The sequence below is a fragment of the Bubalus bubalis genome, chromosome 5 (assembly GCF_019923935.1).
Source record: "Bubalus bubalis isolate 160015118507 breed Murrah chromosome 5, NDDB_SH_1, whole genome shotgun sequence".
In the NCBI taxonomy this organism is placed as follows: Eukaryota; Metazoa; Chordata; class Mammalia; order Artiodactyla; family Bovidae; genus Bubalus; species Bubalus bubalis.
In genome coordinates this window covers 47,283,284-47,311,040 of record NC_059161.1, presented here as the reverse complement: position 1 = coordinate 47,311,040, position 27,757 = coordinate 47,283,284, and the positions used below count along the sequence as shown (strand labels likewise).

Here is a 27,757-nt window from a genome sequence, read left to right as displayed (position 1 = left end):
TCTCTTGAAGAATTTTCCAGATTGTTGTGATCTACACAAAAGCTTTGGTGTAATCAACAAAGCAGAAATAGATGTTTTTCTGAAATTCTCTTGCTTTTTCAATGATCCAGCATATGTTGGCAATTTGATCTCTGGTTCCTCTGCCTTTTCTAAGTCCAGCTTGAACATCTGGAAGTTCATGGTTCACGCACTGTTGAAGCCATGCTTGGAGAATTTTGAGAATTACTTTGCTAGCATGTGAAACAAGTGCAATTGTGTGGTAGTTTGAACATTTTTTGGCATTGCCCTCTTTTGGGATTCCCTGGTGGCTCAGAGGTTAAAGCATCTGCTTCCAATGTGGGAGACCAGGGTTCGATCCCTGGGTCGGGAAGCTCCCCTGGAGAAGGAAATGGCAACCCACTCTAGTACTCTTGCCTAGAGAATCCCATGGACGGAGGAGCCTGGTAGGCTACAGTCCACAGGGTCACAAAGAGTTGGGACACGACTGAGCGACTTCACTTTCACTTTCTTTTGGGATTGGAATGAAAACTGACTTTTTCCATTTCTGTGGCCACTGCTGAGTTTTCCAAATATGTTCCATTATAGGTTATTATTGGATACTGAATATAATTTCCTGTGTTACACAGTAAATCCTTGTTGCCTATCTATTTTATGCATAGTAGCTTGTATCTGTTAATCCCATACTCCTAATTTGTCCCTCCTTCACTCCCTCTCTCCTTTGTCAACCATAATTTGTTTTCTATGTCTGTGAGTCTGTTTCTGTTTTGTATATAGATTTATTTGTATTATTTTTTTAGATTTCACGTAAAAGTGATATCATATAGAATTTGTATTTCTCTTTCTTCACTAAGTATGATATTTTCTAGGCCCATCCATGTTGCTACAAATTACAATATTTCATTCTTTTTATGGCAGAGTAATATTCCATCATATATATATACAATCAATATCTTTTAAGCCAATTGTCTGCTGATGGACACAGGTTGCTTCCATGTCTTGGCTATTGTAAATAATGATGCTATGGACACTGGGGGGCATGAGTCTTCTCAAAGAGGAGGTTTCATTTTTTGGGAGGATAAATACTCAGGAGTGAGTATCATATGGTAGCTCTATTTTGAGTTTTTCAGGGAACCTCCATACTATTTCCCATAGTGGCTGCACCTATTTACACTCCCACTAACAGGGCACAAGGGTTCCCATCTCTCCACATCTCTCCAGCATTTATTATCTGTATACTTTCTGATGATAGCCATTCTGACTAGTGTGAAGTGATACCTCACTAAGGCTTTGATTTGCATTTCTCTAATAATCTCTTTTTATGTGCCTGTTGGTCATCTATATATCTTTGGAAAAATGTCTGTCTGGGTCCTCTGTCCATTTTTGATTGGGTTATCTGGTTTTTTCTGGTATTGAGTTATGGGATATTTCTATCTTTGGATATTGTTGGTCACATAGTTTGCTGATATTTTCTACTATGCTATAGGTTTTGTTGTTGGTTTCCTTTGCATAGTAAAAGGTTTTAGGTCCCACTTATTTATTTTTGCTTTTATTTCTTTTGCCTCAGGATACCAATCTAAGAAAATATTGCTAAGATTTATGTCAGAGAATGATTTGCTTATGTTCCCCTCTAGGAGTTCTATCTACTCATGTAAAACTGACAGAATTTTATGACTGAATAGATGTGGGGGAGAAAAAGACATTAAAAATAACCCTGGGTTGTTGACTTGAACAAAACCAGGTGAATGCTGGTGCTAAAGATTTTTCCAGAGTGAGGAAAGGAAATAAAATGGAACCATTAAAATATTCAACTAATTCAAAAGAAGGCAGGAAAGGAAAAAAAAAAAAAAGGTGAAGAATAGCTGAAGGAGAAAAAAAGACACAACAAGATAGTAGATTTAAAGCCAAGTATACACATAATCATGTTTAAAGGACAGATATTGTCAGATTGGAAAAAGAAAGCAAAACTCAACTATATGCTGTCCACAAGAAACCTATATTAAATATGAAGACATAAGTATGTTAAAAGTAAAACAATAGGAAAAAATACAATGATAACACTAATCAAAAGCAAGTAGGAGTCAGTCAAAACAAAAAAACCATGGAGTTTTCTCTATACTAGCACTGAAGAATAAGAAAATGAAAATTTTAAATATGTATATTGCTTATGATAATACTGTAAAAAAATCTAGAGATTAATTCTAAAGAAAGATGTGTAAGGCCTTTATTCAGAAACTATAAAAAAAAACTGAAAACATTAAAGATGACCTAAATAGAGTGATTGGAGAAGGCAATGGCAACCCACTCCAGTACTCTTGCCTGGAAAGTCCCATGGATGGAAGAGTCTGGTAGGCTGCAGTCCATGGGGTCGCTAAGTTGGACACAACTGAGCGACTTCCCTTTAACTTTTCACTTTCATGCATTGGAGAAGGAAATGGCAACCCACTCCAGTGTTCTTGCCTGGAGGATTCCAGGGACGGGGGAGCCTGGTGGGCTGCCATCTATGGGGTCACACAGAGTGGGACACAACTGAAGTGACTTAGCAACAAAATAGAGTAATATGTAATTTTACTATTAGACAATATATTGTCATAAGATATCAATTCTTCCTCCCACAAATGACCTATACCTTTAATGTAATCTCAATCAAAACTACTTAATGGCTTTTTGAAAGCTAACTAATTATAAATGTATTTGGAATACAAAAGGCAAGAAATAGGACATTCTTTAGCTCTAAAAAAAATGTTGGAAGACTTGTTCTACCAGATACAAGGTTATAAGAATCAAGACAGGACGGTAATAGCACAAAGAAGTAGTAATACAGACACCAAGGAAATAAAACACAAAGCCCAGAAACAGACTCACATATATATGCACACTTGATTTATAACAAAGGTGTCAGGCAAATGGTTGTCTTCTCAACAGATGATGCTGGGATGTATAAATAACCCGATAGGAAAAGTAACCCCCTACACTTCCCATAAGATACAAAAATAAATTCCATGTACACTGTAGTTCTAAATGTAAAAAGCAAGATTATAAGGTTTCTGAAAGATAATATAGGAGAATATCTTCAGAATATCTGATGGCCTTGGGGGTAGGGAAATACTTTTTTATATAGGACACAAAAGATACTAAAAAATAAAGAGAAAACACTGGTAAATTGGACCACGTTAAAATTAAGAAATTCTAATCCAGAAAGAAAGAGAAAAAAGAAACCTGTCAAGAGAGTTCCAAGACAAACCACAAAATATAGGAAAATATGTTCCAACAGAGGTAACCAATAATGGGCTTATACTCATATTAAGAGCTTTAAAAAAACACTGCCAGATAATTCAAAAAAATAAGTAGGACATTTGAACAGGCATGACACAAAAAAGGACATCGAATGGCCAATAGATATATGAGAAGATACTCAATCACATGAGAAATCAGAGAAATGAAAATAAAAATCACAGTGAGAACACTCCAGGACCACCAGAAAAACAGAATATCAAGTGTTGGCAAGGATATGGAGCAATGGTATCACTCATGCTGCTGACAGATGTGTAAACTAATAAAAAAATCACCTTGGAAAAGTTTGCCCTTATTTACTCAAATTGAGCATATACGTACACTATGATCAACAATGACACTCCAAGGTACACACCCAACATAAATGTGTACAATGCACACCAACAGACATACAAAAGAATGCTCATAGCAGCAATAATCACAATATCCCCAAACTGGAAAAATACAAATATCTGTCAACAATACATAAATACATAATTCTGTTATATTCATATAGTAGATTTATCAATGAAAATGAATAAATTTCTAACACATACAACTAAAAATATATATGAATCTATCACATATAATACTGAAAAACAGCTACACAAAGAAGAATAAGTACTATGTGATTCAATTTATGTAATATTTTAAAAACCAGGCAGAAATCAATTTGAATGTTTGGGGATCATGCTTAGGGATCAATTTTCATAAAAGTCAAGCTAGTGTTTAGCTTTAAGAGAATGAGAGGTGGTGATTGGGAGTGGGCATGAAGAAGGCTTGTGGGACATGGTAATGTTAGACATCTTACAGGGACAATTACTTGGTTGTTTATGTGGAGATAAATCCTGAAGCTGTACATTTTTGTTTTGCATACTTTTTTGAATTTATGCTAAATTGTGTCATTAGAAATATCAAAGGATGGCAGGACCAACTAATGTACATATTATAGAATGCTGCTCTGAGATAAGGAAGGAAGATGAAGACTGATATGTGGAGGTTATTAATGACCTTGAAAAGAAATGGTTTAGGGGAATATGGTGGGGGGAAGCTCAAATAAAGTATGCTGAAGAGAGAATGGGCGAGGAGGAACAGAGGCATGAGTATAGACGACTGCTTTGAAAGCCTTTTGTATGAAGGGGAGTAGCTGGGTGATAGCTCAAAGGGAATGTAAGATGAAGAAAATATATTTTGTGTTTATTTGCTTTAAGACAGTAGCTAGTATAGCACATATTTTGCTAAAAACCCAGTTAAGAGGGATAAAAGGTACACGAGCAAGAGGAGATACGTGCAAGAGTGAAATCCTTGAAAGAAGTGAGGAAGACTTGGAACATAAAGCTCACAGAAGCAGAGACTGACCTTTGACACAAACAGGATAAACAAGTGAATCTATAATAATTATAAATGGAACACTAAGAGAAGACATAAGAGGGAAACTAATTCTAGTGTGGGAAAGGAGGAATGGAAGCATGTAATTAGGGAAGGTAGGATGGGACGGGACATTTGAACTAAGTTTGGTAGGTAAACATTTCAATAGGTAGAGAATAAGAAAAAGCATTTTAGGCAGGGATTATTGCATAAGCCAAAGTCAATTCTTCAAAGAGAAATGGAACTGGGAAATAAGCTTATGAAGTAGCAAGAAGTGAGTGGTGTGCATGCTTATAGCCAATGCTTGTGAGAATGACAGAAGAATGAGAAGCGAGTCTGGAAATGTAGTTTGAAGAAAATAGCAGATGGCTTGGGAGACTGGTCTTAATCCTATGGGTATTAAGTAGCTATCATAGCTTATTCAGTTGGAAAAAAGCCATATAATTTAGTCTTTCTGATTTTTTTTTAAAAGAAAGGAACTCTTTACTAAATACTAGAAAAAAGCTTGGATTAGAGAATGAGAAGGAGCAAGGAAATTTGGGCCAGAAAGAGCCTTTAGAAAAATTTAACAAAACCTGTGGATAATAATGAGAGTGGAACTATGATTCATTATATCTTCCCCTGGAACATTCCATTTTTGGTTCCATCATTCCATTATTTTCACCCAGATCAAAGGATTTAAAAGTATCATTTGATCTTAAATATAATTATTTTAGACTCCTTGGGAAATTGGGACATTCAAAAGCATCTATGCATATGGGGAGTTTAGAAAGCCACAAACATGCCCAGGGAAAATGCATTCTCAGAAAAATCCTAAGACCTGAAGCTTTCACTTCAGGCTGATCTCTAGGCTCAGAGCAGACCTAACCGTAAGGTAAAGTCCAGCACAGTCAAAGTGCAAAGACTTGGAGAGTTGGTTGTTCTATTTTTGGGGGGCTTTTTGGTGTTCTTGTTGTTGTTTGTTTCAGCTGCTGGCAGTCAAGGAAATCTCTCAAACATCAGCTGAATATGAGCTAATGGAACAGAGATCTCAGTGATCACACAAAACAAGGAATACCTTTACAGAAATAGTTTGGAAAATACTTTAAAGGACTATGACAACCTTCAACAATAAAAAAGACATCAAACCTTAAAAAAATAGGGTATCTGATTTCCAGAGTTATCACATATAACAGTTTAATGCCCAATTTTCAACAACAAAAAATCAGTAGGCATACAAAGAAAGAGGAAATCATGGCTCACTCAATTAAACAGAATAAATTGACAGGAACCATGCCTATGAAATGTAGACATCAGACTTACTAGACGAAAACTTTAAAATAAATGCCTAAGAACACTCAGAATGCTAAGAGAAAATATGAACAAAGAACTAAAGGAAGTCAGGAAAACAAATTATAGAAAAGAACCAAACAAATTCTGGAGCTGAAAACAACAAAAACTGAAATAAAAAATTCACTAAAGAGATTTTAGAGATTTGGGCAGCAGAAGAAAGAATCTGAAAATTTGAAGATAGAATAATTGAAATAATTCAGTCTGAGAAGCAGGAAAAAAATGAATTACCAAATCATCCAACAATTGCTTTTCTGATTATATTTGAAAGTAGAACCTCAAATAGATACTTGTGCATCAATGTTCATATCAGCCTTACAACAGCCAATAGGTTGAAACTCCCCCAAAATCTATTAACAGATAAAAGGAAAAACAAAGTGTGGCATATATGTACAGGGGAATATTATTCACCCTTATAAAGATATGAAATTATGATACACATTACAACATGGATGAAACTTGAAAACTCTATGCTCAATGAAATAAGCCAGACAAAATGAGAAACACTTAAGTGAAGTATCTAGAATAGACAAACTCATATAAAGACATAAAGCAGAAAATGTTACCAAGGGTTGTGGGAAGAGTGGAATAGAAGTTATTATTTAATTGGTAGAGTTTTTGTTTGGGATGATGAAAATGTTCTGGAAATGAGTACTGTTTATGGTTGAACAACACTGTGAATATACTTAGTGTAAATAATTGTGCACTTAAAATTTTAAATGGTTAAAATAGCAAATTTTGTGTTATATATATTTACCACAATAAAAAAGTACCAAAAATGTAGATGCATATGAAAAAAGTACCCAAATACTCACAAGTTCTAGTTTCCATTTTTCAGCCTCACCAGCAGAAGCAACTTTGATAGTATCGGCATTGCCACATGAAAATGATCTCTTTGCAGCTTCATCCACCCTAGAGTCTTCACCTGTTGTAATCCAAGAATTCTGCAGGTTTCCCTAAAATAAAATGTGAAAGTACTTGCAATCAACTTTTAACTTCTAAATCAATATACATACTTTACAAATGAAATACTGATTATCTGTGATGAAAGGAATAAGAAAAACAGCAGATGCTTCTAGATACAAATCAACAATTATTTTGTATTTTCAAGCTGTTAGGGGCATATTCCAAACACGTGTTACAAAGTTGAATTCCTGCAGGTACAGTCAATAATGTAAATGAGCAAAGAGGGCTGTATATCAGTGTATTGAACAAATGAAATTGTCTCTTTACCTCTTTGGAGACATATACTCTTGAAGCACATAAACCTCTCTTGGTTTGTTTTCCATTTTCCACATTTCATAAAGATATGACTAATAATAATAATTACTACATATAATGTTTACTATGTGCCAGACACTGTTTTACATCCTCCACATATATTAACTTAGCTAATCATTACAATAATTCTATGGGACAAGTTTCACCGTTACCTCCATTTTATAGATGAGGAAACTGAGTTACGGAGAGTAACTGCTAAGTCACAGAGACAGAAAGTGACTAATAAGTGGCAGAGCTAGGATCTGAACCCTGGAAATCTAGCTCCAGAGTGCTAAACCACTAAGCTTCTGCCTTTTCAGAAAATTATTTATCTTCATTGAGAAAAACAGCGCATGGTGATAAACAGAACTGACATGCAGCTTGCCTGTCAAGGATCCAAAAAGTAGTTATAGGGATCGTGACAGAGCAACCCAAGAAAGAAGTCACTACTCAGTTCCAGTCAACTGCTGCCATGTGTGAATGCCATCTCTTATTACCCCCAAAAAATCTTTAGATTTTTAAAAAGATGAGGCAGATATCTGGCTCTTCAATTGAAACACTGTTAAATACTGAGTCAGTTTTTCAAATAGACAAAACATGTCTATAGACTGAATTTGGGGTACCCACTGTCAGTTGGCAAACTCTGGCATTCTCTCAGCATTCAGTGTAATAAGCAGCTCAAAATCTGGGTGATTTATGTGTGAATCAAGAACTAAATTATTTATTTAATTTATCCAACAAGTAATTAATGAACTCATATTAAGGGCCAAGGGACACAGTTTTCATAAGCAAGGATATATCCCCAAACACAGAACTATACTGTGGTGTCATATCATGTTAGAATGTGGTAAATTGTATTCATTAAAAGTAGTATTCTGAGATTCTATTCCACATTCTTTGGGAAGTTCAAAGAACTTGTATAATACTGACTATGTTCAGGCATTGCACTAAAAGCTTGGTGGCTAGTGGTGGGTGGTAAAAATGACCAAGACCAATCTTAACCTTGAGGAGTTTATAGGCTAATGAAGAAGAGAAAAACCTAACCAGGTAATTTCAATTTAGTAAAGCCATAAGTGTGCATGTCAGGACAAGGCCAGACAGAAGAGGTATACTAAGAGCAACTGGAGATTCAAGGAAAGTTTCTGGAGAAGTTTTGACACTGGTGTGATATCTTGAAGGATGAAAAAAAAAAAAGTTAGATGCCAAGAAGAGAGAACACCATGAGAAAACTCACAGAGATGAGAAATAACATGGTGTTTCCCAGAGGCTTTTAGGAGATTCAGTATTATTAAAGGTTGACATACAAGGCAATAAAGCCAGAAGATGAAAGCACAACTGTTTATGATAGCCAAAGCATGGAAACAAACTAAACGTCCATTTACAGATGAATAAATAAAGAAGATGTGGTACACATACACAATGGAATACTACTCAGTCATGAAAAATGAAATAATGCCATTTGCAGCAACATGGATGCAACTAAAGATGATCATACTCAGTGAAGTAGGTCAGAAAGAGAAAGACAAATACCATATGATATCACTTATCATGTGCCATATTTGTACCTAAAATATGGCACAACTTAATCTACATACAAAACAGAAACAGGCTCATAGACATGGAGAACAGATTTGCAGTTGGCAAGGGGTAGGAGAGAAGAAAGAAGGATAGACTGGGAGCTTACTGTTGGTAGATGCAAACTATTACATTTAGAATTGATAAACAAGAAGGTCTTAATGTATAACACAGGGAACTATTTGATATATTCAGTATCTTGTCATAAACCATAAGGGAAAAGAATATAAAAAAGAACACAAATATGTGTATAACTGAGCTATTTTGATGTACAGCAGAGATTGGCACAGCACTGTAAATCAATTATGAAAGGGTGTGTGTTAGTTGCTCAGTCGTGTCCAATTCTATGCGACCCCATGGGCTGTAGCCCGCCAGCCTCCTCTGTCTATGGAATTCTCCAGGCAAGAATACTGGAGTGGGTAGCCATTCGCTCCTTCAGGGGATCTTCCTGACCCAGGAATGGAACCCAGATCTTCCACACTAGAGGCAGATTCTTTACTGTCTGAGCCACCAGGGAAAGTGGAAAAAAAATAAAAAAGAAGAAGCCAGAGAATTAAATAAGGATCTGGAAAGTAAAGTATGCCATGCTGATAAGCTTGAACTTGACTCTGTAAGTAGGGAAAAATCTTCCAAGATTTGATTGTATTAAAAATAGTCTTGCAGAGTAATGAAGCAAAGTGGTACAAATTTCCTATGGAGAAATTGGAGGACGTATGTAGACTATAGATCACTGATTTATGATATCAAGTAATATTGTTTGGAAATAAGTGCTAGCCTAATTGACATGTTCTTTCACAGATAGCTTTCAAAAAACTTGGATGATATTTGATCAAGATATAAAAAGTCAAATTACATTTACATCCCTGAAGATCATTGAAGACCTCTGATTTCTTAATTGAGGGGAGGGGTTGGAATTGAAGGGATGAAGAGACATGGAAACAAATAGCTCAGAAATTTTCTACTTAAAAAAAATTCTAATAAAAAGAGTATTTTAATATAATTTTTGAACTCTCAAGAAAAGCCCCTTGAGAAGAAATATGATAAAAAAATGAAGATGCAAATGAAAAATTCTTTGAATGGTTTTAGTTATTTAAAAATAATCTGCTTGCTTCTTCAACTGTTAAGTCAAAAACCAAGCTAACAGCTAAAAGTCATGTAGGCTACCATCAAAGTTCCAGTCCACAGCAAAGATGGTTTGGTTCAATATTGATAAGCTATTCCTAATCTAGCCAGAAAGGTAGTATAATTCAAGCCCAGGTAGATGGATCAGGGGAGTCAGACAGTGCTGTGTTTGAGTTCTAGCTTTGTAGGTTACTTAACTGCTGTATACCTTAATTTAATCATCTGAAAGTGGATGTAACAACACCTGCCTTATGCGGCTATCATAAGACTGAAATGATATAATGCAAACAAAGTATTTGATACAGTACCTGGCACATCATAACCATGCAGTCATCAATAAATATTAATTATTACTATACACATATTTCAATTGTTTTTCCAAAGAAAGCATTAAGAAACACTGAAAATATATAGTCAAATCTGCCAATAGCTTTGGCAAGATTTACCATCAACATGGAAAAAAGGAAGATAGTATCTCTCGATCTGTTTATATTTAAGATAATAGCTTTATTTACATCAAAACTCTCAATACAACACTATTCATAGGTTGCCAAAATGTCTCAATTCACCTCCACAAGTAGCAAGTGAGAGAAATAACTTTGTAACAACAAAATAACACAGAAGACTAACATTAAAATAGGTATCAAGGTCGCCTGACGTACACAACAACCATTTCAATATCTGCATTATGTTAGCTCATGTGAATGCTTTCTTTAAAAAAAACTCTCTGCAACTCTATCCTTTCTATAACCTATCTGTAGTTTTCTCTGCAACTCTATCCTTTCTATAATCTATCTGTAGTTTTCTCTACAAGTCTATCCTTTGTATAATCTATCTGTAGTTTTCTCTACAAGTCTATCCTTTCTATAATCTATCTGTAGTTTTCTCTACAAGTCTATCCTTTCTATAATCTATCTGTAGTTTTCTCTGCAAGTCTATCCTTTCTATAATCTATCTGTAGTTTTCTCTGCAAGTCTATCCTTTCTATAATCTATCTGTAGTTTTCTTAAGCAAGTTTCCTTTGCTCATGGCAAAGCATGTGTGCTTTTACCATCATTTCCTTCCCCTTTTGCATTACTCACTTCTCTTGCCCTCTGATTCACTTGTCTGCCTTATTTCCTTTCTCATTTCACTTCCCCATCTTCCACTTCTTTACACTGTATAAATATCAAAGACTATGAATAACTGAGTCACTGTTCACTGCATATTTGGAGGAAAATCAAAAGAATATACTTATTTAAAAAAATGAGCTTACCTGTAAGTACGTTTTATGGATCATTTTCAAATTGACCCAAAATAATAGGAACCAAGACAAAATTTTTAAACACTAATATTAATAATACAATACTATAAATACTCAGAAAAAGTTATATAATGAAGAAAATAGCTGATCACAAAGTAATGTGTAATTGCAGAAAAATAAACTAAAATGCTAATCAGCTCACTTTATTATTCAGAGTTAACACATCCAGATACAATAGCAAATTCTAACACATAGAACTCCAGGATTACAAATGAAACATCAGGTCAGGTTAAGAAAAAAACTTCAAAAATTAGAGGACACCTAGGTGAAACATTCGGAGAAGGCAATGGCACCCCACTCCAGTACTCGTGCCTAGGAAATCCCATGGACGGAGGAGTCTGGTAGGCTGCAGTCCATGGGGTCGCAAAGAGTCAGACACGACTGAGCAACTTCACTTTCACTTTTCACTTTCATGCACTGGAGAAGGAAATGGCAACCCACTCCAGTGTTCTTGCCTGGAGAATCCCAGGGACAGTGGAGCCTGGTGGGCTGCCGTCTATGGGGTTGCACAGAGTCAGACACGACTGACATGACTTAGCAGGTGAAACATTAAAACAGTTGTGCTTTTTCCTAAGCAGAACTTATTTACTAATAATGACTAAGTCAAAAGTACCAAAATAAACTGCAAAGTAAAGCCGAAACAGGCAAGTACCAAAACTTTCCCATGGAAAATTGAATTTTGTCTCAAAAAGCAGAACAACTGTTATCAACTACATCCCATAGCAAAAGAGTAAAAACTATTTTGAAGGTAAAAATATCTCTGACAACTCATAAAGAGCAATTAAATTTAAACACTATTTAAATATCATCATAAAAATTTTATGTCACAGAATTATAGAGATCATACAATTCTCTGTCCCTCAAAATGTATTCCACTGATATTAGATTCACTTTGGCAACTTGCTCAAAGACTAACCCAGACCAACTCTCAGGGATAAAGCCCAGGATCTGCACCGTCAGTAAGTATCCCAAACCCCATTCACATTAAAGACTAAGGACTGCTAATATTCGAGAATTTCTCAAATTGCCAATAAATAAACAGAGGACTTACAAGGTGAAGCCGAGCCTGAATATCCTATAAAATTACTTGCCAAACGTCCAGCTTGTTAGGGACAATGGGAATATTAACATTTTGAACCTTGGACATACATGTCAGTGTTCTTTCTGCTACACCATTCTAATTAGACTTATTGGAGCTCAAAGTTCAAAGACGATTTAGATAAATATAACAGAAATCTAAGCTACAATTCTGAACAGTTGCTAGATTTAACAAAGTCCAGCTCTGTTAACACACTTCCTATATGACATACTTCCTGCTTTCAGACTTGCTCTTTCGTATGGAAAAAACACAAATGGTAATGCTCAGAGAGGAAACCGGAGTGGCTGCTAGGCACCATTACATCATTTAATTTGAGGATTCATACCACCACAGCGAATTTTAATTTCTGCAGCCCCAAGTAAATACCAGCACAGCACTTCTGCCAAACTTTAAGAAAAAAATTGAAGCAGCTAAGAAGGCCGAGGGAGAGGTTGGGAGGCAACATTCAGACTATATATATTTTAGCTTAATGGTTTAAATAAATGCTCACAGATGCATCCAGAAGTGTTTGTTCCCTCATTTCTTCTTGTCCTCGAGATTTCAGCTCTTGCTGGAGCCTTTCATTTTCAAGCACAACTACTTGTACCCTATTTTTCATTCCAGAGAGTTCCTCCTATAAAAAGCAGAAACAAACACCAAATACATTAAGCATTTTTTCTTTCCTTTTTTTTTCTTTTTAAGAAATGCCACTTGCAGACTGCATACATTAAGCAATCTTAAGTAGTGCTTTTATTTGTTGATTATGAGACGATCCAATATGATATGAAGCATGGAAGACTGATGCTGTCTATCCATTTTCTGAAATATTATAATTATATTTTGACAAAGAAGAAACTCAAGCATTAGCTAACAAAGAGAAGGCTGGGGGAAGACAGTAGATGGCCTGCTAATGGCCATACCACAGGACTGTGTGGTTTCTGACAATTTTATTCAACAGACTTATATAAATTATTTAATTAAAGGGTTTATCTAAAAGACTTTTAAACATGAGGTACATACACTCCTAAACACATAAGGTAAGATATATTATTATTCATGCTCAAATGCCAATAACATTGAAAACTGACAGATGGCTACATAGATAAAGGACACTGAGACAGAAAGGTGAGGAAAGTTACAATGATTATCTATGAACTGGTAGCCAGATGGAAGGAAATTATGAGTGAAAATAGTTTGGTGGATAGTTCTTAAAGAGTGTTTCCTTGGCTATGTAGGGAGTAATATAAAGAATTATAGGTATATAACAATTTGTATAGCTATTAACTAGCATCTCAGTAAAAAATACTGAAATATTGAGGGTATAATACTTAATCTTCATTACCATTATAATAAACAGCTATTGCACAGCATATAAAATTTACATTCCATTTATCTTATTCAGAAAAAAAATCAAAGCTGTAATTGAAAACCATAATTAAACAAATATTGCAGACTTCCAATTTTTGGTCTGACATATAAGAAACTTGGAAGACATCACTCCCATCTTCATAACTAGAAAAAGAGCTGAACACGCTTTAAAATAAACTACTCTTCTTAGATCCATCAGAGAATTAAGGTCACAGGGAAAACTATTATCCCTCAGAATGGAAAGACAGACAAGTACTCCTGAGAACCACAACTTAGAGCAGAAATGCTGGAAGCTCAGTATAGACCAGTTTGAGTTAAAAACTCCAGAATAACCCAGTCTCTGGAGGGGAAGGTGCCTCCTACACTTTTATGAGCTTTATCTCCAGGACATGAGCAGATTCTAATAGCAAAGACTAGAGGAAACCCCACTCCTGTTTCCTCCAGTAGGAGAGGAAAAGTAACCCAAAAGCATTCTGTTCTTTTTAACCAGGACTGCCTCAAGAGAAACTATTTTACCAGAGCCTAAGAAACTGGTTTTTGCTTTTTTCCCCAGAACCTAAGTGACCTGGGGGAAGAGAGCAGAAACTCAACTCCAGCTTCTTAGCCTTCTCATCTCACTTAAGGGGAGAGGGAGACTGAGAAACACTTGTGAAGGATATAGCCAAGGGCACAGGGTCTCTAGAAGACTGAGACATGATCATAGGATTACAAAATGCTCCCCCTACTCCCATACCCTACCACCACATCAAAAGTACTCTTGTATCATAACAAGGGAATACACTAAAATAACTGCACATCTCAGTATATATTTAAGAATTCTTGAGGGAAACCCAAAGACAACAGTGGAGACAAAACCAGAACTCTGGAGGAAATTTTAGCCTCTGACACATAGAGTAACAGCAAATAATAAACACAGTCTAACTTCTACAACAAATAAAAAACCTTACACTAAATGCATATTTCCCTCAGTTCCTTTTATTCAATCCACTATGTCCAGAATTCAACAAAAAATTAGAAGGCATCCTAAAAGACTTAAAACACAGTTGCAAGAAACTAAGCAAACACAGAACCAGACTTAGATATAGCAAAGATGTTGGAATTATCAGATGGAGAGTTTAATTATGATTAGCATGCTAAAGGGTCAAATGGGAAAAAGTGGCCCACATGCAAGAACAGATCAATAATACAAGCAGAGATGGAAACTAAGAAAAAAAAGCAAAGTGCTGGAAATCAAAAACACTGCAGAGGAAATGAAGATTGCCTTTGAAGGGATCATTAATAGACTGGACACATCCAAAGAATTAGTAAGCTTGAATAAGTGTTAACAGAAACTTCTCTAACTGAAATGCAAAGAACAAAAAGAATGATACAGACAAAACAGAATATCCAAGAATTGTGGAACAATAATAAAGGTGAAGAAAGAGAGAAAGGAGGAGAAGAAATATTTAAATAAATAGTGATTGAGAATTGCCCCAAATTAATTATAAGTGCCAAACCACAGATTCAAGAAGCTCAGAGAACACTGGGCAAGATAAAACTGAAAAAATCTACACCCAGGTTTATCATATTCAAACTGAAGAAAATCAAAGACAAAGAGAAAAAAGAAAAATTTTAACGATGTCAAAGGGAAAGACCTTACCTATAGAGAAGCAATGATAAGAATTATATGAGGTACTCTTTAGAAATCATGCAGGCATGGACAAAGTAAAGTATAATGGAATATTTAAAGTTTTGAATGAAAAGAGCCCCGACAAGCTAGAATTGTGATACCAACCTTCAAAAGTGAGGGAAAAACAAAGACTTTTTCAGATAACCAAAATTAGAAAATCTGTTTCTGGTAGACCTGCCCTGCGAGAAATGTTAAAAGTTCTTCAAGAGGTAGGAAATTTATTTAGGTTATAAACTCAGATCTACATAAAGAAATAAAGAGCAGTCCAAGAAGGCATATAGAGATGAGTATAATCTTTTTATTTTTCTTAATGTTAGCTGATATAACAGGTAACAGTTTGTTCCATATCATATTAGCAATAGTGTATATAGATCCAACAAATACATCCTAAAGGAAATCAGTCATGAATATTCATTGGAAGGACAGATGCTGAAGCTGAAACTCCAATACTTTGGCCACCTAATGCAAAGAGCTGACTCATTTGAAAAGACCCTGATGCTGGGAAAGATTGAGGGCAGGAGGAGAAGAGGATGATAGAGGAAGAGATGGTTGGATGGCATCACTAACTCAATGGACATGAGTTTGAGTAAACTCCGGGAGTTGGTGATGGACAGGGAGGCCTGGTGTGCTGCAGTCCATGGGGTCAAAAAGAGTCGGACACGACTGAGTGACTGAACTGAACTGATATACTGATCATAGCTTGTGGATAACTGAAATGAATGACAGAAATGCATCAGGGTCAGGAGGGAGGAACTGGGAACACTCTGTTAAAAGGAATTTTTCCAACCCCTGAAGTGTTTATTGAAAATACACTTAGATTAGTGGTAAAGGTAACTGTAAACTCAAGGAAAACTACTTATAAGTTGTTTTAAAAAAAAGAAGTTCAAATGATATGCTAAGAGAGGACAAAATCACAATCATATAACAGGGTAACTCAAAACCAGAGATGGTACAAAAAATAAAACAGAAAGAACAAGGGCAATGAATAGAAAACAGTAAAAAATATGGCAGGTATTATAGATAGCCAACTGTATCAATAATCATTTTTAAACATCCATGCTCTGACTATATCAATTAAAAAACAGACTTCCAGAGTAAATAAAAGATAAGACCCAAGTACACACTGTCTACAAGAAGCCTTCTTTAAATCTAAAGACACAGATACTTTAAAAGTAAAATAATGGAGAAGGATATACCATGCTAACATAAATCAAAAGAAAGCTACTGAGCATTTGTCTATTTTTTTCTCCAGAGCTCCAGATACATTTCTAAGGAGCAATCATGTTTAAAAACAACTGGACTATATGATGATCTTTTACTTTCATCTAGTTTGTTTCACTTTTTCTATTTCATATTCAGTACTCATTTCATTTAGTTTACGTTCTTCAATTTCTTCATCTCTTTTTTTTTTTGATGTTCTTTCTCAGCCTTTATCAAGTGTAGCAGAAAAGCTTTTGTATACATATATATAAATATGTGCAATGTATACATTTTAGAAAGCTTATGAATTTATGCATAACTAAAAATTATGACAGTATTATTCCACTTGTTTGATTTAATATGAGCAGAATGCTAGCTTTCTAATTAAACAAATAGATATGCAATAAGCAACAAAGGTTTCCTGTATAGCATAGGGAACTATAGTCAATATCTTGTAATAATCTATGATGGAAAATAATTTCAAAAATAATATATGTGTATTTGTGTAACTGAATCACCCTGCTACGCACCTGAAGCACTGTAAGCCAACCATACTTCAATAAAATATAGATATTTTTAAAAAGAAAGACATAAGAACAATTAAAAAAAAGAAAGCTGGACTAGCTATATTAATTTCAGACTCCATAGTAAGGAAAAAAATATCAGGGATAATCAAGAGGCATGACATATTGATAAAAAGTTCAATTTTCTAAGAAGACATAATAATCCTAATGTATATGTGCCTAACAACAGCATTGAAATACATGAAGTAAAAACTGATTGAACTGTAAGGAGAAATAGATGTATCTACTATTTCAGTTAGAGATTTCAACATCCCTCGATCAGTCATTGACTGATCTGGCAGACTGGCAAAATATCAGTATGCACATAGTTGAACTGAACACCACCATTAATCACTTGGGTCTAATTGACATTTATATACTACTTCATCCTACAACAACAAAATATACACTCTTCTCAAGCTAACACATAACATTCACCAAAACATACTATATTCTATGGTCTAAAACCATATGTTAACAAATTAAAAAGAATGGAAATCACAAAAAGTATGTTATCAGACCACAGTGGAATTAAACTAGAAATCAATAACAGAAAAACAGCTGGAACACTCCCAAAACATGTGGTGATTAAATAATACTCTTCTAAATATATACAGGTCAAGGATAAGTTTCAAGAAAAAAATTTAAATTATTTTGAACTAAACAAAAATGAAAATACCACACCAAAATTTGTGAGATGCTACTAAATCCGGGGAAACATTAAAAAGAATAAAGATTTCAAAACAATAATTTCAGGAAACTAAAACAAACAAACAACAACTAAAGAAATTAAATCTTTTTAAGTAGAAGAAAAGATAATAAAAATTAGGGTAGAAACAAGTGAAATTAAAAACAGAAAATCAAGAGAGAAATGCAGCAAAACCAAAAGATTGGTCTTTGAAATGATCAATGAAATTGATTAGAGTCTAGCCAGACTAATCAAGACAAAAAAGAGAGTAGACACAGATTACTAATCTCAGAAATGATACCACTACAGAATCTATGAGGCTTTCCGGTGGCGCTAGTGGTAAAGAACCCACCTGCCAATGTAGGAGAAATAAGAGATGCGGGCTTGATCCCTAGGTCAGGAAGATGCCCTGGAGAAGGGCATGGCAACCCACTCCAGTATTCTTACCTGGAGAATCATGGACAGAGGAGTTCATAGGGTTGCACAGAGTCAGACATGACTGAAGCAGCTTAGCACACATGCACAGGTTCTACAGACATTAAAAGGATAATAAAGGAACACTATGAGCAACTCTAAGTCCATAATTTGATCACCCTAGAGGAAACGAACCAGTCCCTTGAAAGACACAATCTACCAAAACCCCTAAAGGGAAAGGCAGTTAATCTGAATAGGCCTAGTTAAGTCACTTAGTCGTGTCTGACTCTGCGACCCCATGGACTCTAGCCTGCCAGGCTCCTCTGCCCATGGGATTTTCCAGGTAAGAATACTAGAGTGGGTTGCCATTTCCTTCTCCAGAGGATCTTCCCAACCCAGAGACTGAACCCAGGTCTCCAGCATTGCAGGAGGATTCTTTACTGTCTGAGCCGTTAGGGAAGCCCTGAATAGGCCTACTTGTATTAAAGAAATTGAACAAATAATTGATCCTCTTTCAAAACTGGAAGTACCAGTCCTAATATCGGTTCACTGGTGAATTTTGATAAACATTTTAAGAAGAAATTAGATCAATTCTCCAAAATATATTTTATAAAATACCTGAGAGAATACTTCCTAGCTCATTCTATGAAGTTTGCATTATCCTAACCAAACTAGGTGAATAGACTACTGGGCTGAAAAATGGTAGATCAATATATCCCATGAATATAGATGCAAAAATCCTCATCAAAACATTAGTGAATCAAATCCCACAATGTATAAAAAGAATTATACAACAGGACCAAATAGAAATTAATCTACCTATGCAAGTCTGGCTCAATATTTCAAAATCAAAATAATTCAACATGCTAGAAAAAAAATCAAATGATCATATCAATAGATGTAAAAAAAGCAAGTGACAAAATCCAAGAGCCATTCAAGGTAAAAACCTCAATGAACTAGGAATAAAGAAAAAACATCTTCAGTTTAGTAAAAAAACATCTACAAATAACCTATAGCTAACACTGTACTTCACTGTGAGAAAATGGGTAGTTTCCCACTAAGATTAAGACAAGGAGGTCACCTCTTATCGCTTCTATTCAACATCATATTAAAAGTCCTAACTAAAACAATAAGGCAAGAAACAAAATAAAAGCTATAAAAGAAAAATTCTTTAAAAGATAGCTATGTTTGTCATAGATGACATGATTGTCTATGAAGAAAACCTCAAAAATCAAAAAAACCTGCTAAAATAAATCATTAAGCAAGGTTGCACATTACAAGGTTAATACACAAAAGTCAATTGTTTTCCTATATATTAGTAATAAGTAATTGGTATTTGAAATTAAGAACACAGTACCATTTACATTAGCACCAACAAAATTAAATACTCAGGTATAAATTGCATAAAATATGCATCAGATCTGTAAGAACAAAATTGCAAAACTCTGAGGAAGACATCAAGTAATATCTAAATAAATGGAGAGATATTCCATGTACATGGATAGGAAGATTCAATATTGTCAAAATATCAGTTCCTCCTAACTTGAGAGATTCAACACAATCTCAGTCAAAATTCCAGCATGTTGCTTTGTAGATATTTACAAACTACTTTGGGGCTTATATAAAGAGGCAAAAGACCCAAAATCATCAATATGATATTGAAGGAAAAGACCAAAATTGGAAGATTGACAATGGCAGACTTCAAGACCTATTATAAAGCTCCAGTAATCAAGACAGTATGATATTTATGACAGAACTGACCAACATATCAATGAAACACAATAGTGAGCCCAGAAACAGACGCACACAAATACAGTCAACGGTCTTTAACAATGGATAGAGAACAAACATATGGATACCAAGGACGGAAAGGGGAGGGGGATTAATTGAGATACTGGGATTGACAAATATGCACTACTGATACTATGTATAAAATAGACAACTAATGGGAATCTACTGTATAGCTCTGCGAACTCTATTCAATGCTTTGTGGTAACCTAAATGGAAAGGAAATAAAAAAGAGGGGATATATATATATATATATACATATAGCTGATTCACTTTGCTGTACAGTAGAAATGAACACAACATTTTAAAGGAGCTATACTCCAATAAAATTAATTAAAAAATGGAATAAGGGTAACTCAATGTTGATAGTCTTTTCAACAAATGGTGTTAAACAAATGGATATCAATATGCAAAAAAAAATTTTTAATGTCTAGATACAGATCCTACACCTTCACAAATATTAACTAAAAATGGAGCACAGATCTAAATGCAAAACACAAAACTATCGAAAAGCTAGAAAAAGAATTAGAGAAAATATTGGTGAGCTTGGGTTGGGTAGTATTTTTAGATTTAATGCCAAAGGCACAGTCCATGGAAGAAAAAAACTGATAAGCTGGACTTGATTAAAATTAGAAGCTTCTGCTCTATGATGCTGTTAAGACAAGCCAAAATTGAGAAAAAAGAATTGCAGAAGATATATGACTGGTATCCAAAATATATAAAGAAAATTTGAAGTTCAACAATAAGAAAATGCACAACCTAATTAAAAAATGGGCAAGAGACCCGAACAGACACCTCATCAAAGAGAGTATATAAACGGAAAATAGGTATATGAAAAAATACTCAACATTGTATGTCATCGGGGAATTGAAATTAAAACAAGATAGCATCACATATTTCTAATACACTAGAATTCAAAACGCTGACAATACCAAATTCTCACAAGGACTGTTCCACGTCATGAGCTTTCATTCACTGCTGGAGGGAAAGTAAAATGGCACAGCCATTCTGGAAGACAGTGCGGCAGTTTCTTATAAAAATAAACATACTCTTACAGGTGATCCAGCAATTTTGCTTCTTGGCATTTATCCAAATGAGTAAAAAAAAAACCCAGTAGATTTATTTGTAGTTGCCACAATTTGGAGGCAAGTGGGATTTCCTTCAATTGGTGAGTAGTTAAAAAAAAAATCCTATATCCAGACAATGGAATATTACTCAATGATAGAAATAAGCTATGGAGCCATGAAAAAACATTAAGGAAGCATAAATGTATATTGTTAAGGCAATAAAGCCAATCTGAAAAGGCTACAAACTGTACAATTCTAACTATATGACATTCTGGAAAAGGCAAAACTACAGAGACAGTAAAAAGATCAGTGGTTGCCAGGGGTTTAGTGGATAGGAAAGGAAGGGATAAATAAGCAGAGCATAGATGATTTTTAAAGCAGTGAAACTATTCTCTATAACACTGTAATGGTAGATATATACCCTTACACATCTTAGAAAACTTACAGAATGTAAAACACAGTGAACATTAATGTAAACTGAGGAATTTACTAAATAATAATGTAACAGTTTAGCTCATCAACTGTAACACACATACTACACTGATGCATGATGTAAACAGCAGGGGAACTGCTGGGGAGCTATAAAGTACATGGGAATACAGGATAATTCTATGTATTTTCCATCCACTTTTTCTGTAAACCTAAAGCTGATCTAAAAAACAAAAAAACCCTGAAACATTACTCTCAATATCCTGCTTCCTTGTTAACATGTATCAAATGTATACTCTGTCTGACTTTCAAGGATTTTGCAATCTTCTATTTAACCAATTCAGCATTATTTTAATAATTTCTAAGAGATATCTTCCATTGAAGGAATGTAGACTAGATGCCTCATGACCCCCATAAATAAATCATATTCATCCTGAATATTTTCTTCCACTGTTGCTGTTTTTCCTTTAAAATTCTTTCATCTCCCTTCTGCTGATCTAACAATCCTACACCTTAAGATTTTTCTCTCCCATAAAAACATCCTCGAAGACTGAGCTTTTAGTAACCTTCTTCTCTTATTATGACTAAGTTTATACCACAAAATAAAGGACCACACTGTATCTTTACTATCATGTTGCTGTGATTCTCATAGGTAATAGTGCTCTCAACTAGATGGTAACTTTATTACGATTTTTATTACACAGTGGAAGAATCTGCCATCTCAAAATATGCCACTCTGGAAGAATTATCTTGAGCTAAGGGCCCGCGAAAAACAGCAGGCACAAGTCTGCTCTGACTTCCCCTTTTTTTCCAGCAAGCAGGACTAAAACTCCCATGTGAACGATGCCCTCCCTATGCCAGGAAGAAAGAACAGTCTTATCACCAGAGACAGGGAGTAGAGACTGAGAGAAATCTGTACAAACAGACCCTGTTAAAAGAACTCATCTTCTTTAGCCTCCCCACATATTTTTGGTACATTTCCACAGCTGCCTCTCTTTGTTCAACCAAGTACAAAAGCACTTAGGTTTCACCACTTCTTCAGGTCTTCATTTCCTTATGAAGGCTCCCATGTCACATAAATCTTACATTAAATAAATGTGTATCCTTTTATCCTGTTAATCTATCTTATGTCGGTTTAATTTAAAGGCCCAACCACAGACACTAAAAGGGCAGAGCTAATGTTTTATCTCCCCTACAATATCTTTCAGGTTTTACTCACAGCATTTTAGTGATTAATAGAAGCTTATTAATGGAATGAGCCCTAGGATGCTATTTCAGCTTTTCTAGTAATCCAAGAATACCTGAATAATAATGAGTGTGTCCTCCAAGAACAAGGAGAAATGACATGCTAAGATCAGGAAACTCCCTTAAAAAGCTGACAATGAAATATTTAAAGGTTTCTTAAGCTACATACATACCAGACTTACACTTTGGAAGAGGAACCATATGTTGAAAATATAATACACGATACAAAATGTATCACTAAGTTCTATAAAAAATCACATAATCTGATGTATTAATATTAAAAAAAAAAAAATGAAGACACTAACATACTTTGGGAAGGCATTAAAAACATTACTAAACCTCATACAGTCATGCAACATATAGTGTTATAAGCCGTAAGTGACAACATTTGGTTTCTTGATTTTAAGTATCAGTACCCCATGAGCTATCTTCATTCAAAGTTACAGTAAGAACCTTTATACTGACAAGGGGTAGATATAGTCTACCAGCTTAGACTCCCTATTTGCTGCACTATGATTTCAACAGGTTGACAAGAGTGGGAGAATGAGTGGTATTACTATTCCAAAGCATTTGCCATAAGCTGGGCTAAAGCCAACAGAGTGGAAAGGAAAAATTCTAAAACGTAAGAGAATATTATCAAAATATTACAGACTACTATATAATTATAAACTACTGGGAAATTAAGTACTCAGGAATGGCATGGTCAGGAGTACCATTCCAAGCTTGAGAAGCTCTCATTACACATCAGACTTTTCAGTCACAGAAAGATGGCAACCATCAAGGTGTTGCTATAAACATGAAGACTAATTAATAGCAATTTTTCACACAAGATATTATTATTAATAACAATTTTAATATAGTCTGGCTTAAATTTTTAATGGGATACTTACCTTGCAGAACTTGACTTCTGCCTCTAAATGATAAATGTACTGAGACTGGTCATTGATGATAGGAACAAGATTGTGCACAGTAGGCATACTGGTTTCCTCACATTCTGATGACCTCTAAGGCAAAAGGGAAAACAAATGAAGCATGTTTGGATTTAGCAAAGAATCAGTTAATACCGTCTCCATACTCAATTTAGCACTTATGTCATATAAACATAGAATAAACATAGACTAAATCACAGTGCGGCTAACAGTATTATTTCATCTTATAAATTCTATAAATAGATAAGATTCAGGAATATGAAGACTATTTTTTTTATTTTTTATTTTTAAACTTTACATAATTGTATTAGTTTTGCCAAATATCAAAATGAATCCACCACAGGTATACATGTGTTCCCCATCCTGAACCCTCCTCCCTCCTCCCTCCCCATACCATCCCTCTAAAGAGGGAAAAGGAAAATGGTTGTAAAAAGCACACAGCAAATGGAAAAATGCTCAAGTAGTATAATTTGGCTTGGGATGAACCACCTATTTGAGCCATCTGGAAATGTGACGTGCTATTCAGTAATTTTGAGATGAAGGGATAGCTTTTTAAGAAATCATCATAGAAGAGAGCTGCTAGCTAAAACTGCAGGACAGCTGCCTGAAGAAGGGATTCTTTAGACAAGTATCTGATGCCAAATGTGTGTCACTGAGGTAAAATTTTATCTACAAAGAAGTACACTAGCAAAACCTGGTTTTTTATTTTTATTTATTTTTTTTTCCTGGTTTTTTATTTTTGACCCTAATACTTAAGGCAATTGCAGACTATGCTGCTCTGGAGCCTCCAGAACTAGAGTGCTGAAGCAGATATACATGCAAGTGAGACACTGCGCTGAGGACTTTAGAAAAAAAATGTTAATTCTCTTTACTTTTGCAGCAGTCCTATAATTGATTTTTAATATCCATCTTACTTTATCCTAGAATGATTGTAAAATGATTTATAAACCATATATCTACTCCAGTATTCTTGCCTGAAGAATCCCATGGACAGAAGAGCCTGGTGGGCCATAGTCCATGGGGTCGCAAAGAGTCAGACACGACTGAGTGACTACCACTACTACCACTACTACTACTATTACTCCTACCATGATATTATTTAAAGAAAAGAGGAAGTTAGGAAAAGGGAAAATGAAGGTTTACCAGTTAGATGAATCCAGAGGAAAGTTTGAGGTGAGACACACAATCATTTTGTTTTTCAACACAGCAGAAATTCCTATAAATGGTGAAGTACCAGCTCTCATGGCAGAATAATTAAGCAGAGCTTTGCTTCTGGCCACATTTAATAAATTTAAAACCAAAAGACATGTTAATTAAATGAATTATCTGTGGTAAATAGAAAGCAACTAATTATAATAATTGACATTAATAGAAAGGGGTTTGGTGCATGCTGCTGCTGCTGCTAAGTCGCTTTAGTCGTGTCCGACTCTGTGCGACCCCATAGACAGCAGCCCACTAGGCTCCCCCGTCCCTGGGGTTCTCCAGGCAAGAACACTGGAGTGCGTTGCCATTTCCTTCTCCAGTGCATGAAAGTGAAAAGTGAAAGTGAAGTTGCTCAGTTGTGTCCGACTCCTAGCGACCCCATGGACTGCAGCCCACCAGGCTCCTTCGTCCATGGGATTTTCCAGGCAAGAGTACTGGAGTGGGGTGCCATTACCTTCTCCATACTATGTGTATACATAGGGCAAAATCAATGTGAAAATTAAAAACAGGCTAGTATCATGTGGAAAAGGTTCATATACAATCACTTGTATGTTTATCATAGTTTGAATGCCCATATTTTAAAATAACAAGTAATAATGTTTAGACATATTTTCTACCTCAACACTGCCTCATTTCACTCTTAATACAGCCACATATTTCTCATATGTCATACTGGCTATGAAACTGCATTCTAAGGGGTACAGTCTTCAAAAGCTACTTATTATTATGGCTTGTAATCATCATATGTAGGTTGTATAGATTTAGGGTCTAAATTCCATTCTTTCACAGAGAGCCAATATAAATAGACCTATGTATTGAAATAGGAAAAGGAGCTCGTCAAGGCTGTATATTGTCACCCTGCTTATTTAACTTCTATGCAGAGTACATCATGAGAAACGCTGGGCTGGAAGAAGCACAAGCTGGAATCAAGATTGCCACGAGAAGTATCAATAACTTCAGATATGCAGATGACACCACCCTTATGGCAGAAAGTGAAGAGGAACTCAAAAGCCTCTTGATGAAAGTGCAGAGTGAAAAAGTTGGCTTAAAGCTCAACATTCAGAAAACGAAGATCATGGCATCTGATCCCATCACTTTATGGGAAATAGATGGAGAAACAGTGGAAACAGTGTCAGACTTTCTTTTTTGGGGCTCCAAAATCACTGCAGATGGTGACTGCAGCCATGAAATTAAAAGACGCTTACTCCTTGGAAGGAAAGTTATGACCAACCTAGATAGCATATTCAAAAGCAGAGACATTACTTTGCCAACAAAGGTCCGTCTAGTCAAGGCTATGGTTTTTCCTGTGGTCATGTATGGATGTGAGAGTTGCACTGTGAAGAAGGCTGAGCGCCGAAGAATTGATGCTTTTGAACTGTGGTGTTGGAGAAGACTCTTGAGAGTCCCTTGGACTGCAAGGAGATCCAACCAGTCCATTCTGAAGGAGATCAGTCCTGGGATTTCTTTGGAAGGACTGATGCTAAAGCTGAAACTCCAGTACTTTGGCCACCTCATGCGAAGGGTTGACTCATTGGAAAAGACTCTGATGCTGGGAGGGATTGGGGGCAGGAGAAGAAGGGGACGACAGAGGATGGGATGGCTGGATGGCATCACTGACTCGATGGACGTGAGTCTGAGTGAATTCCAGGAGTTGGTGATGGACAGGGAGGCCTGGCGTGCTACGATTCATGGGGTCGCAAAGAGTCGGACAAGACTGTGCAACTGATCTGATCTGATTGGTATATACTGTATATATTGAATTGATCATCTTGATGAGTCTTCTTGCTTATTTAAAGTCAATCAGTTTTGCAATATCACTGCTCAGTATTATCTTAAAAATGCTAAGAAGCATGTCTGAGCATTCAACAGATACAGCAACTTAATCTACTAGACTTAAAAGTACTCCACCCATATATGCTTAAGAGCATTCTAGAAACTAGGAGTAAACAGTAATAAATTCACTGAATGATAAAATATTTTATCAAAATTATAGTTTATATCTGCAAATATTGAATATGAACATGTAGTCCATTTCTCTAAAGTGGGAATTAAGCATGAAAGTCTGTGTCAGGCTGGAATGAAGTGTTAATATGCGGGTACTCTTAGGACATTTCAGCTGTGAGTAAAGGAAAGTGACATGTCTTCAAGTTTTCAGCATGTAGCCTGGGTATCCAACAGTCACACTGAAAATGCAAGGTGGTTATTGTTGCCATGACATTTTCTATTTGTGTCATACTTCATAGGTTTCCAAAGAATTTTAAATATGTGACCTTACCTTGTTACTATAAAAACCCTGTGAGAACTCTCTCACAGAGAGTACATGATAGCCCCTAGATCACGCTAAAGCATAGACTATTTTGACCATTTAAACCTGGCCAAGTCCTTGCTTCACAGTACCCTTTCTCTACAGAACTCTTCCTCCCACCCAGCTTCTCCTCACATATACGCTTCCCTCACAATACCCTCCCTCACTTCCACCCTTCCTTCACACCTATCTCAGGCTTTATTTCACACTGCTTCACTCAGAAATAATATGCTCCATGAAAGCAACAGCAGTAGAAAACAGCTGCAGAAGAAACAGAGTACAGTTTCTCATATCACACAATTTTATAACTATATATTTTTAAATGTAGAAAAAGATTACATACTTCAAACTTAACATTTAACATAAACAAAGGACAGCTAGAATTAGAAAGTAAATTCTGAAAATAATAAAAATACAGATATGCCCCTCTATAAAAGCAATGGTTAGGGACTTGGTGGTCCAGTGGTTAACAATCGCCTTTCTTTCTTTTTTTAATTATTTATTTTTAAAATGTATTTATTTATTTTAATTGAAGGATAATTACTTGACAATACTGTGATGGCTTTTGCCATACATCAACATGA

The 27,757-nt window shown here is 35.4% G+C and overlaps 1 protein-coding gene across 18 annotated transcripts in view; it reads right to left on the bottom strand.

Moving 5' to 3' along the window:
- SDCCAG8 (SHH signaling and ciliogenesis regulator SDCCAG8) overlaps positions 1-27,757 on the bottom strand; it is a 243,518-nt gene that overhangs the window by 200,867 nt on the left and 14,894 nt on the right. For all 18 annotated transcript variants that reach the window (XM_044943060.2, XM_025287254.3, XM_044943061.2 and 15 more), the window contains exons 4-6: positions 23,627-23,740; positions 12,817-12,939; positions 6,783-6,923 (exon numbers count right to left, since the gene is read on the bottom strand). In XM_044943060.2, the coding sequence (XP_044798995.2) occupies positions 6,783-6,923; positions 12,817-12,939; positions 23,627-23,740 (378 nt within the window). The remainder of the gene's footprint in view (positions 1-6,782; positions 6,924-12,816; positions 12,940-23,626; positions 23,741-27,757) is intronic.